This window comes from Oncorhynchus kisutch, linkage group LG29 (assembly GCF_002021735.2).
Source record: "Oncorhynchus kisutch isolate 150728-3 linkage group LG29, Okis_V2, whole genome shotgun sequence".
In the NCBI taxonomy this organism is placed as follows: Eukaryota; Metazoa; Chordata; class Actinopteri; order Salmoniformes; family Salmonidae; genus Oncorhynchus; species Oncorhynchus kisutch.
Window position 1 is genome coordinate 32,787,248 of NC_034202.2, and position 13,256 is coordinate 32,800,503.

General features: G+C 42.4%; 2 protein-coding genes across 2 annotated transcripts; one reads left to right on the top strand and one right to left on the bottom strand.

The window, feature by feature from the left end:
* The first annotated feature begins 811 nt into the window (after nt 1-811).
* LOC109873755 (uncharacterized) lies at nt 812-2,302 on the top strand. The gene is made up of 5 exons (XM_020465451.2): nt 812-941; nt 1,348-1,429; nt 1,545-1,686; nt 1,809-1,864; nt 2,003-2,302. The coding sequence occupies exons 1-5, from the start codon at nt 865-867 to the stop codon at nt 2,126-2,128; spliced, it is 483 nt and encodes a 160-aa protein (XP_020321040.1). The 5' UTR covers nt 812-864; the 3' UTR covers nt 2,129-2,302.
* A 335-nt stretch (nt 2,303-2,637) lies between these two features.
* On the bottom strand, nt 2,638-7,137 carry uqcc3 (ubiquinol-cytochrome c reductase complex assembly factor 3). Its single transcript, XM_020465452.2, has 3 exons — nt 6,879-7,137; nt 4,208-5,520; nt 2,638-2,880 (listed from the first exon to the last, which is right to left on the bottom strand). The coding sequence occupies exons 1-2, from the start codon at nt 6,993-6,995 to the stop codon at nt 5,383-5,385; spliced, it is 255 nt and encodes an 84-aa protein (XP_020321041.1). The 5' UTR covers nt 6,996-7,137; the 3' UTR covers nt 2,638-2,880; nt 4,208-5,382.
* Between the last annotated feature and the right edge of the window lie 6,119 nt (nt 7,138-13,256).

Genomic DNA, 13,256 nt, shown 5'->3' on the forward strand with positions numbered 1-13,256 from the left:
AAGAGACTTGCTTGGGTCTAGAAATCTGAGCAATGGACATTAGACTGGTGGAAATCTGTCCTTTGGTCTGATGATTATAAATGAGAGATTTTTGGTTCCAACCGCCTAGTCTTTGTGAGAAGCAGAGTAGATGAACGGTTGATCTCTGCATGTGTGATTCCCACCATGAAGCATGAAGTAGGAGGTGTGATGGTGACACTGTCTGTGATTTATTTAGGCACACTTAACCAGCATGGCTACCACACCATTCTGCAGCGATATGCCATCCCATCTGGTTAGTGCTTAGTGGGACTGTTATTTGCTTTTCAACAGGACAATAACCCGGCCTCCACAATCACCCGACCTCAACCCATTTGAGATGGTTTGGGATGAGTTGGACTGCAGAGAGAAGGAAACTCCTTCAAGACTGTTGGAAAAGTATTCCAGGTGAAGCTGGTTGAGAGAATGCCAAGAGTGTGCAAAGCTGTCATCAAGGCAAAGGGTGGCTACTTTGAAGAATATAAAATATACTTTATTTGTTTAACACTTTTTTTGGTTACTACATGAGTCCATATGTGTTATTTCATAGTTTTGATGTCTTCACTATTGTTCTACAATGTAGAAAATAGTCCAAATATAGAAAAACCCTTGAATGAGTAGGTGTGTCCAAACTTTTGACTGGTACTGTATATGGGTATCAAATAACCAACTCACTCGTAACCGTATCGTAGTATTGGTATTCTTGCCGTGTGGTCGTAAAGCTCGAAACTTTCGCTAAATCATCTGCATAACATTGTGGTCCTGTGTATGAAGGAGCGCGACATAATTTTTCTCGACCACCACACGTGGGCGGGATCAGAGAATACTACGTCACAGGTATGCGCAATGAAATGCTTCCTGTTTTCCATCTCCAGGCCAAACACCATTGGCGAAGCACACGATTATTACACTGCGAAACTTTGGTGAGCTATGAAATAAGTTTCAATTCTGTTTTGTAACTCATAACAAAGGGACTCATAACAAAAGTTTCATGACATTTTAAACATTGTCTCTTAAAAAAAGTTGTCTTTGTTGATGTCGACAGGAAATATAAATTGTTCTACAGCTCTGGCTAGTCTAGCTATAACGTCAGTTGCTAATGATTTACCACAAACTACTCATCTTTGCACTAGTTGTTGGACATTTGATTCACCGTTTATTCTGGCATAAGCTTAGTTAAATAAAAGTTAAATAAATTAAACCCTGTTGGTGACCATGTTTGAATCAGGTGTTTTAGTGCTAGGCTGGAACAAAATCCTGCACAACCCTTTGGGTCTTTCAGGATTGTAGAACACACTGACCTAACATCATCCATCTTATTTTGAACAGGTTGACCATGCAGCTGTTTGTGCGTGCTCAGACTCTCCACACCTTTCAGGTGTCTGGGTTAGAAACTGTCGCTGACATCAAGGTAAAGTATAGCACTACTGTGCTTTGGTCTGCCAACTTTTTTGGTTTAAAAGTTCATTGATGACCATGAAAGGTTAACCACATTCAGCTCTTTGTTCTCGTCCCTTCTCCACAAGGCTCATATTGAGGCATTGGAGGGACTCTCCTGTGATGACCAGGTGGTTTTTCTGTGCGGGGAACCCCTGCAGGATGATGCTGTGATTGGCCAATCGGCACTGGAGTTCAGCACTCTTGAGGTTACCCCCCGACTGTTGGGAGGTAAGTGATCAATAATTAAACATTCTTGACGTTATTGTAAATAAGTGAAATTATTACGGTCTTTGTTTCTGTACCATTATTTGGTGGGGCTTGCTTTGATTCATTTCCATTTCCTATCCCAGGCAAAGTCCATGGCTCCTTGGCCCGAGCGGGGAAAGTCAGGGGACAGACTCCCAAGGTGGGCGTTTTGTGTGTAATAGAAATTAAATTCATGTGGCATATTCAACATGACTTGCTCTTCTGGCAAGTTTGCTTAGTCTCTAGTGTGCACGTCAAGACACAACACCTCTAACTCTGTTTATAACCATTCTCACAGGTGGATAAGCAAGAGAAGAAGAAAAAGAAGACTGGTAGGGCTAAAAGGAGGATCCAGTATAATCGGCGCTTCGTGAATGTGGTACCAACATTTGGCAAGAAGAAGGGACCCAATGCCAACTCATAAAACTATTTTCCCAAAGCCTTGTTTCTGCTGTCTCATCACAGTTCAACATTGACATGACCATTCATGCAGTGTGAGCAATGGACTGGGAGCAATATCTGTCATTTTATAATTACATTTGTCACTGGGATGAAATACAATAAACCTCAGTGAGGAAAGAGTGGTACTCTGCACCAATTTGATGGTTCCTTTACATTGGGTGAATTGAGCAGTTGTATGATTGGCTGTCTTTCTGATGGTTCAGAAGTAGATGAAATGGACTCAAGATTCAAATTCTGATATTTTTCCCACTAACTGGTCTTTTGACAAATCTGATCTTTTCACTTCAGATCTTTTTCAGAGCTTATCTGATGGGTCAAAATACCAATTTAGTGAGTGATCAGAATTGGGCTGCCTGTCTAAATACAGTCATGGTGGCATGAACACAAGGTAGTTCAAGTTGTATTAGTCGTATGTACAGGATACGCATGGTATATATCATCCAATTCTTACTTGCACAAGGTAGTTCCAAGTGCACATATTCTCAATTTATTTAATGTATTATAGACAGGTCACACTGACAGATGATGAGAATAGTCTTTGGCATGTTCTCATCCATTATGCCAAGATCACTATCTGTCAAAGTATTCTTGGATATGACCATGGCTTATACTTCAGCAGCTTCAAATAATTCCATCTGTCAGAGCATCTTCAAGCCTTCCTGTGTGATTTCCCCACAGGGTCAGCGATGACCACGACTCCCCAAGCAGCCAAACCTGAAACAGAAATATTGAGTTGACTGCACCTCAGAGGCCCTGCTAGAATACTTTGAATAACTTCAACTGATCATAGCTCTTGCCTTTGCTTTCACCTTCTTAGTAATGTTGGATAAATTCCTGCTGCTAATATAATGCAGGAGATAGTGTCATGAAAAAGTATGTGAACCCTTTGGATTTCTGCATAAATTGGTAATCAAATTTGATCTGATCTTATTTGGAAAAAGTATGTGAACCCCTAGGCTAATGACTTCTCCAAAAGCTAATTGGAGTCAGGAGTCTGCTAACCTGGAGTCCAATCAATGAGATGATGTTGGTTAGAGCTGCCTTGCCCTATAAAAAAACATTCACAAAATTTGAGATTGCTATTCACAAGAAGCATTGCCTAATGTGAGCCATGCCTTGAGCAAAATAGATCAAGAATTGTTGACTTGCATAAAGCTGGAAAGGGTTACAAAAGTATCTCTAAAAGCCTTGATGTTCATCAGTCCACGGTAAGACAAATTGTCTATAAATGGAGAAAGTTCAGCACTGTTCAGCACTGCAAAATATTCTGTGGACAGTTGAGTTGTTTGGAAGGAACACACAACACTATGTGTGGAGAATAAAAGGCACAGCACACCAACATCAAAACCTCATCCCAACTGTAAAGTATGGTGGAGGGAGCATCATGGTTTGGAGCTGCTTTGCTGCCTCAGCCTGGACAGTTTGCTATTGTCGACAGAAAAATGAATTCAAGTTTATCAAGACATTTTGCAGGATAATGTTATCTTTCCACCAATTGAAGCTCAACAGAAGTTGGGTGATGCAACAGGACAATGACCCAGAACGGAAGTAAATCAACAATAGAATGGCTTCAATGGAAGAAAATACACCTTCTGGAGTGGCCCAGTCAGAGTCCTGACCTCAACCTGATTTGAGATGCTGTGGCATGACCTCAAGTTAGCAGTTCACACCAGACATCCAAAGAATATTGCTGAACTGAAAGTTTTGTAAAGAGGAATGGTCCAACATTCCTCCTGACTGTTGTGCAGGTCTGATCCGCAACTACAGAAAACGTTTGGTTGAGGTCAAACAGTTATTAAATCCAAGGCTTCACATACTTTTCCCACCCTGCACTGTGAAAGTTTACAGTTTGTTCTATAGACATGCAAACGTATCATTGTTTGTGTGTTAGTTTAAGCAGACTGTCTATTGATGTGACCTAGGTGATAAGATGCCATTTTATGACTAATTTATGCAGAAATCTGAGTATTTCCAAAGGGTTCACATACTTTTTCTTGCCACTGTACATTTAGACATGCTGCCAATAAATCACAATACTCACTTGCTGCAAACGCGACTTGTGCGACAGTTCCCATTGAGGTTGTCCCACCTTGGCGCATTACTTTTCGGGCGGCTAGGAAGACATATCCAGCTCCTAACAGCAGACCACCACCTGAAAGAATCCGACAACTCCAGCAGCTCCCAAACATTTGACCCGCTGCAGGTGATACTGAGCCCGGTGGTACGGGAAATGGCTCTGGTGTTGACATTGTCCCCAAAAAATATATGGATTTATGCTAACTAGCTCGTTAGCTGTGCTTGGCTTGATGTGATTACTACCAAGCAGCTAACTTGACAAATTACTATAATCGCTTATTATTAAAACGTACATCAGTTAAAAATGTAATCTCGATCCCAGTTACGACCACTCAGGTATGACGATTACGACTGCATGTGTTGTGCATGAATCTGACCGCAACCTTCGACATCAATTGAAATTAACGTCATTTTCTCAAGCCGGAAATGGGTGCAACCGGTAAAAGGGTCCCCAACAATGGTCCGCTGACAAGTGACAACAGAATTATATTTATGATCATGCAAACTACATCATTTAAAAACGTTACTCTATCCATGAAATCGAATTGGTTTTACAAAACGTAACAGAAAATATCCAATATAAAAAACTAGGCAGGATTGTTCACATTTTATTAGCCATACATTGTTGTGACCATCACAAGCACGTTCAGCTAGCAAAAATGATGAATGAATTATATACAACACTTATTGTAATAAATATGCTTTGTTTCAATGTAACAGAGCATGTGTTCAAGTCGTGAAGTTTGGGAACCATTGCCTCTTATTTTCAGCACTTTCTCATTCAGTGAAACAAAGTACTTAACGCCCCTTACACTCATTCATACTCAACATGAATGCAAACACTTAGCCAATATAATCTTATCTCTTAAGAGGAAGTGGTGAAGCTCAGGTTTACTGGTGTGTCATCTGTAATAGTATGGTCTCTTCCCCACGTCTTTCAAATTAATGTGAAGACAATGGTCTGGTTCCCCTGCTCAGACGTCACATGTCAGATGTGGATAGTTTTTTTCAATTTTTTTTAACGTATCAGCTAACCACGTTGTAGCAATCTGGTGCCTGATGGCACAGTCGATGACATGGCACGCAACCATTGGATGATGCATGTGATGTCTGAGTTGGAGAACCGGCATGTGAGCATGACTATTTCTGGGATCTCATAGGGCCCAATCCTCTCGCAATGTTGTCATCGGTCTCTGCAGCTTCCTTCAGCACCTGCATCATGAGGGCGTTCCTCTTCCTTGTCTCCTCCATTCTCAGTGGGTTAGCTTCGGGTAGATTCTGATGGTCAGATTGGAAAAAGAGCAGATCAAATCAAATGTATTTATAAAAGCCCTTCTTACACCAGCTGATATCTCAAAGTGCTGTACAGAAACCCAGCCTAAAACCCCAAACAGCAAGCAATGCAGGTGTAGAAGCACAGTAGCTAGGAAAAACTCCCTAGAAAGGCCAGAACCTAGGAAGAAACCTAGAGAGGAACCAGGCTATGAGGGGTGGCCAGTCCTCTTCTGGCTATGCCGGGTGGAGATTAACAGAACATGGCCAAGATGTTCAAATGTTCATAGATGACCAGCAAGGTCAAATAATTATAATCACAGTGGTTGTCGAGGGTGCAACAGGTCAGCACCCCAGGAGTAAATGTCAGTTGGCTTTTCATAGCCGATGTGAATGTAAAGCTGATACTGCATACAGATAATGCAACAGAAGCTGACACCAAAACAAAGCAAGGTATAATGTTATTGAAGCTCTGCTGTTTCTTATTCCTTTCGCCGTTTGATTCAGACCAGGAAACCATCAGGCCTTTTTCAGTGGGAGGCAATTGCAGATGGTTGCAGATAGAAATTAAATGTATAGAACGGACATGATTGCATGTTCCAATCCACATGACTATTCCCCAGGTCGTTGCTGTAAATTGCTGTAGGTCATTTCTGTAAATGAGAACGTGTTCTCAGTCAATTTACCTGGTAAAATAACAGATAAATAGAAATGTCATTTTTTATATTTTTTTATCAGCACTTTCTCTTCTGTCTTTGGTGAGTAATAGTGACAGACTATGCCATTCTATGGCTCGTCAATGAACCCAGTGGTTCCCAAACTTTTCACTCAGGTCCCCCTTCTGTCACTTTGCAAGTTTAAAGCTTATTTCCTGAAATTCTACACATTTTCCATGTCTTATGTGTGTTCATGTGATATCCGAGTGACTCAAACATTACAACAAAATCAATGGGTTTAAAAAACTTGCAAAAAAAAACAGCCGACGTGGGGTAGTTGATCTGGACATTTCTGACATGTTATAAATAGCTCTCCAAGGTCTGCAATGACTGACATAAGAGGACAACTTGATGCACTTCCCAATTTCACCTTGTGCATTCTTACACTGACCCCTCGCACCCCCCAGTTTGGGAACCACTGAATTAAGCAATAAGCACCACTAGGAGAACCTTCTCTCGGACAAGTGCGCAAAGAGAGAACCACAGCGTCATGTACCTATCTATGTCTGATAGGTGAAGCTACTGGCAAGCCATTTACAAAAATGTAATGCACAAATCATACACATCTGACTAACGAAGGACAAGCAGTCCTTTGTTCGGTTTAAAAAGTCAGTGCTGTGTAAGTCAAGTGCATCGTTAGCGGCCTACCTTGAGCATTTCCCTCTTCCTTTCCTCTCCTGGTGTAATCACTGACCACATTCCATATCCAATGCCTACCACACCGACAAACCCAGTAGAGACCAGGACAGTGCGTAGACCACTCATTATGTTAGGCTTGTTTGTATCCTCCTTCTAAGACGTATTGAGAGTATGTTTTTAATTAGCAATACACTGTTCTGTTTTTGTTGTGACTGTTAGCTAGTAAGTTCATTAGGAGGTGCTCAATGTCCGCTGACAGACATTTGCAGTGCATTATGGGATAGCCTACCCTTCTTTATAAAACCTTTTTTAGGTGAGATGAGATGTCATGTCAAACCACGTTTTTCTTTTTTAATTCAAGAAGTGGACCATATTCCTGTTTGTGTTGACCAATATTTTAATGTAAATGTAAGACGGTGCATTATTAACACCCCATTTTTTAATGCGTAGGGACCACTGACGATAAGCTTAATTGTGCAATTTCCACTCAAAACCACCAGGTGTCAGTCAAGTAGCGTCTTTTTTTGGTCAAATACAGTACTGTTCGGTACACTTTCTCTTCAGAAAATCACCTGTGTTGCCGTGTGCACATTGGCAGAAAGTGTGTGTGTGTGTGTGTGTGTGTGTATATATATGTGTGAGTCATAGTGTGTGGGGGTGTATTGAGTGCTGATAAGTGCTGATAATATGCATTCATCAGTGTCAGGTAGGGTGGAAGGAGAAAGATTGTTAAGGTTCAGTGCCAGCTAATGTAACTTGCTAAAAATACATAATAGAACTCGCAGTTCTGCTGTGATATTATGCGCTAAAATGTACTCTTCAAGAGTTGGTGACATTGTGAGCAATTATCATTTTCAAAACTAGAGACCCCCGTGACATTTTTTTGTACTGTTTAAAGGTCCATCACTGATAATAACATGTGTATACCATTTTATACACAATTTTACAATATAAGATAACTAATGTCTTACCAATCTGCTTTTTTAAAATGTTACTAGAAGTACATGTTGCTGTAAGTGAGGCAGTGTGCTTTATTTCTTTCTAAGACAAGTATTTTATTCCTCACAGTTTTTAGACATTGTACTTTGTCTTTCTTTTCCAAAATATCTCTTATCCCTAGGCGTACTGTAACACTCTGACCCTTTAGAATTATGTGTAACATTTTACACAAAATACATAACAGCACATCACATTTTCCCCTCACTCTTTTTCCCTCCCTCCCTTCTTCCATGATAGCTGAGTCAATAATGACACTTTTATCCACCCCCCACACCTACCCCATCCCATCCTCCATCCCACCCCCCCACCCCTACCCGATCCTCCATCACACACACCCACCTACCCCATCCCATCCGCTATCCCACCCACCCACCCCTACCCCATCCCACCCCCCACACCTACCCCATCCCACCCCCCACACCTACCCCATCCTCCATCTCACCCCCACAACCACCTCTTCCCATCCTCCACCTCACCGCCAACTCTACCTCATCCCACCCCCACACATATCCCATCCCATCCCATCCTCCACCCCCCACCCCTACCTCATCCTCCATCCCAACCCCCCCACCCCATCCTCCACCTCACCCCCACACACCTGCCTCATCTCATCCTCCCCCCATCCCTGCCTCATCCCATCCTTCATCCCATCCCACACCTACCTCATCCCATCCTCCACCCCACCCACACAACTACCTCATCCTATCCTCCACCTCACCGCCACCCCTACCTTATCCCATCCTCCATCCCCCCACACCCCTACACCATCCCATCCTCCACCCATCCCATCCTCCATACCCCATTCCATCCTACATCCCCCCACACCCCTACCCCATTCCATCCTCCATCCCACCCCCACACCCCTACCCCATCCCCTCCTCCATCCCACCCCCACACCTACCCCATCTGATCTTCCATTCCTTTCCTCTCTAATTGCAACAGTAACGCTTGCAGATGCCAGTTCCCGTTGCCATGACACCCATGTTTCCCGAAGGTGCTATGTGCACAAGAGTCAACATCCATGTGTACATTCTTTGTCTGATTGTGGTTTAAATCCTGTCCCACTCTGTTTGTCCTAGTACATTTTTGTCTGAGAGTATTCTAGTATTCTTGAATATTAATGCTTGTGTGTTTGTGCATAGCTCAGAAACAGAATTGGTAGCCTTCTTCACACCAACACGTAGCCCCATTCCCCAGCTGTTCCAGTGTTATATTTCACAGCATGACACAGCATCAAACAGATGAGACTGAGAGAGAGGACATGCCTATTGTTGTTTTCAACTACTGTATGTTTGCTATAATCTGAAACACATACAACATGTTCATTGATGGATCTGGGCTCTCTTCAGTATGCATTTTTGGGTACAAATGGGAAGCAGTGGTGTGTGTTTGTACATGTGTGCGTGTGTGCGTGCGTGCGTGCGTGTGTGTGTGTGTGTGTTAGAGAGAGATAAGGTGGGAAGGAATACAGTATGTGTTAATGTACCTCTCTTGGCATATTAGTGAGCATGTGCCTTTTACTGAGAGATTTAGTAGAAAACAAGCCCAAGTCTTGCTTCTTCAGTTGCATGCTGCAGATTTGGCTGCAGATTGGGGAAATCTATTTGTGAGTTAGTATAGCATTTACTGCTGCCAAAAAAAGTGATGATATGCAGATGTTATGCAGAGGCTGCGTTTCTTATTCAGGGAACCATGCTTGTCTCCAGACATATTGACTCACTGGGAACAAAGTACATGACACACATACAGTACATCTTCAGCTTACTGAGTCTGGTATCAACCAGTTTAGTTCATTCATCTCTGACATGCTTTGCTCATAGATTACATGTAACCTGCATATTTAAACTAGGCTGTCGTATCATGACAGATCCTCAACTGACACAGCCCAAATGGACAGTATTTAATGCCCTCATTTGTCTTTACAGTCCATGCCCAGTTGTTTAATAACCCCATCCAGACTCCCATGTCTCTCTTACCCAGATATCTCCACAGCGCCCTGTTTTTTCTAACCCCCAGTAATTTGTCACCCTTTTCTCTATCCACTTCCCCATCTCTCCTTCCCTTCCAGTTAAAGTATTTTATTATTTCTGGCCAGGTGTAACTATCAGAAATCTTCTATAATATGTAATTCATACAGTGGGGCAAAAAAAAGTATTTAGTCAGCCACCAATTGTGCAAGTTCTCCCACTTAAAAAGATGAGAGGCCTGTAATTTTCATCATAGGTACACTTCAACTATGACAGACAAAATGAGAAGGAAAAAAATCCAGAAAATCACATTGTAGGATTTGTAATGCATCTATTTGCAGATTATGGTGGAAAATAAGTATTTGGTCATTAACAAAAGTTTATCTCAATACTTTGTTATATACCCTTTGTTGACAATGACAGAGGTCAAACGTTTTCTGTAAGTCTTCACAAGGTTTTCACACACTGTTGCTGGTATTTTGGCCCATTCCTCCATGCAGATCTCCTCTAGAGCAGGGATGTTTTGGGGCTGTTGCTGGGCAACACAGACTTTCAACTCCCTCCAAAGATTTTCTATGGGGTTGAGATCTGGAGACTGGCTAGGCCACTCCAGGACCTTGAAATGCTTCTTACGAAGTCACTCCTTCATTGTCCGGGCGGTGTGTTTGGGATCATTTTCATGCTGTAAGACCCAGCCACGTTTCATCTTCAATGCCCTTGCTAATGGAAGGAGGTTTTCACACAAAATCTCACGATACATGGCCCCATTCATTCTTTCCTTTATACGGATCAGTCGTCCTGGTCCCTTTGCAGAAAAACAGACCCAAAGCATGATGTTTCCACCCCCATGCTTCACAGTAGGTATGGTGTTCTTTGGATGCAACTCAGCATTCTTTGTCCTCCAAACACGACGAGTTGAGTTTTTACCAAAAAGTTATATTTTGGTTTCATCTGACCATATGACATTCTCCCAATCTTCTTCTGGATCATCCAAATGTTCTCTAGCAAACTTCAGATGGGCCTGGACATGTACTGGCTTAAGCAGGTGGACACGTCTGGCACTGCAGGATTTGAGTCCCTGGCGGCGCAGTGTGTTACTGATGGTAGGCTTTGTTACTTTGGTCCCAGCTCTCTGCAGGTCATTCACTAGGTCCCCCCGTGTGGTTCTGGGATTTTTGCTCACCGTTCTTGTGATCATTTTGACCCCATGGGGTGACATCTTGTGTGGAGCCCCAGATCGAGGGAGATTATCAGTGGTCTTGTATGTCTTCCATTTCCTAATAATTGCTCCCACAGTTGATTTCTTCAAACCAAGCTGCTTATCTATTGCAGATTCAGTCTTCCCAGCCTGGTGCAGGTCTACAATTTTGTTTCTGGTGTCCTTTGACAGCTCTTTGGTCTTGGCCATAGTGGAGTTTGGAGTGTGACTGTTTGAGGTTGTGGACAGGTGTCTTTTATACTGATAACAAGTTCAAGCAGGTGCCATTAATACAGGTAACGAGTGGAGGACAGAGGAGCCTCTTTAAGAAGAAGTTACAGGTCTGTGAGAGCCAGAAATCTTGCTTGTTTGTAGGTGACCAAATACTTATTTTCCACCATAATTTGCAAATAAATTCATAAAAAAATCCTACAATGTGATTTTCTGGATTTTTTTTCTTCTCATTTTGTCTGTCGTAGTTGAAGTGTACCTATGATGAAAATTACAGGCCTCTCTCATCTTTTTAAGTGGGAGAACTTGCACAATTGGTGGCTGACTAAATACTTTTTGCCCCACTGTATCTCCCCCCAATTTTTCCTCCCCCTTCTCTCTGACTATTCCAGTGGAATTAATTCCAAATATAGGTGATGGGTTCACTTCTAGAAACCCAATCATTTAGCAAAGTGTTAATCAGCCATTTGACCAACTATACACCAATGGGCATGACATACCACCAATTACTTTGACTATTCCCTGTTTGTGAGGACACACAATGTCTGAGTCATAATATTGCCTGATGTCTTGCTTTGCTTACACTTTATAATGTGGGGAGTAGAGTATATGCACCATGTAGAAATCCTAGTGTATTTTCAATTGTGTGTGTGTGTGTGTGTGTGTGTGAGTGTGAGTGAGTGAGAGAGAAAGAGAAAGAAAGTGTGTGTGTGTGAGAGAGAAAGAGAAAGAGAGTGAGTGTGTGTGTGTGTGTGTGAGAGAGAGAGAGAGAGAGAGAGAGAGAAAGAGAGTGTGTGTGTGTGAGTGAGAGAGAAAGAGAAAGAAAGTGTGTGTGTGTGAGAGAGAGAGAGAGAAAGAGAGTGAGTGTGTGTGTGAGAGAGAAAGAAAGTGTGTGTGTGTGAGAGAGAGAGAAAGAAAGTGTGTGTGTGTGAGAGAGAGAGAGAAAGAGAAAGAGAGTGAGTGTGTGTGTGTGAGAGAGAGAGAGAGAGTGAGTGTGTGTGTGTGAGAGAGAGAAAGAGAGTGAGTGTGTGTGTGTGAGAGAGAGAGAAAGAGAGTGAGTGTGTGTGTGTGAGAGAGAGAGAGAAAGAGAGTGTGTGTGTGTGTGAGAGAGAGAGAGAGAGAAAGAGAGTGTGTGTGTGTGTGTGTGAGAGAGAGAGAGAGAAAGAGAGTGTGTGTGTGTGTGTGAGAGAGAGAGAGAGAAAGAGAGTGTGTGTGTGTGTGAGAGAGAGAGAGAGAAAGAGAGTGTGTGTGTGTGTGTGTGTGTGTGTGTGAGAGAGAGAGAGAAAGAGAGTGAGTGTGTGTGTGTGAGATAGAGAGAAAGAGAGTGTGTGTGTGTGTGTGAGAGAGAGAGAAAGAGAGAGAGTGAGTGTGTGTGCCAAGCGCGTACTTTATGTTTCAAACTTATCAATTGTAACCAGTTTCCATGGCAACTACTCTCTGGAGGCAGAGAGGAGGGAGAGAATGCAGGGACGGAGTTGAGAAAATGATTATTTCGGAGGGTAGGGGGGGGCCTAGACTGAATGAAATATGAAATATATGGTATGGACTGTCAAGTATCTGAGAGAGTGTAAGGAGAGAGGGCATTTATGTGCATGCTTACATAAACGTGTGGTGTGTATATAATATGACTTGTGTGCATGTGTTTCTGTGCCTATGTGTGTTTGTTTGTGGGTGTGTGTGTTTGTATGTGTGTTTGTCTTTGTGTGTGTGCGTGCGTGAGTGTGGTTTTGTGTGTGTGTGTGGGTGTATGTGAGTAATGTAGAGAGATGGTTTGCTGTGCATCTGAGTTGAATAAGATAAGATAAGTGATAACAATCTATTTGCTGTATCATGCATCTACCTATACTTCAGTGCTGCCATGCATGTAAAGCCTATTTTGGATTTGATTCTGAGTTGAGTGAGAGCAAGAGAGTGAGGCAGAGACAGGGTGAGTCAATAGGAATCTAACACAATTATGTTGCCATGGTGACATCGTATAATGAGATGCAGTCT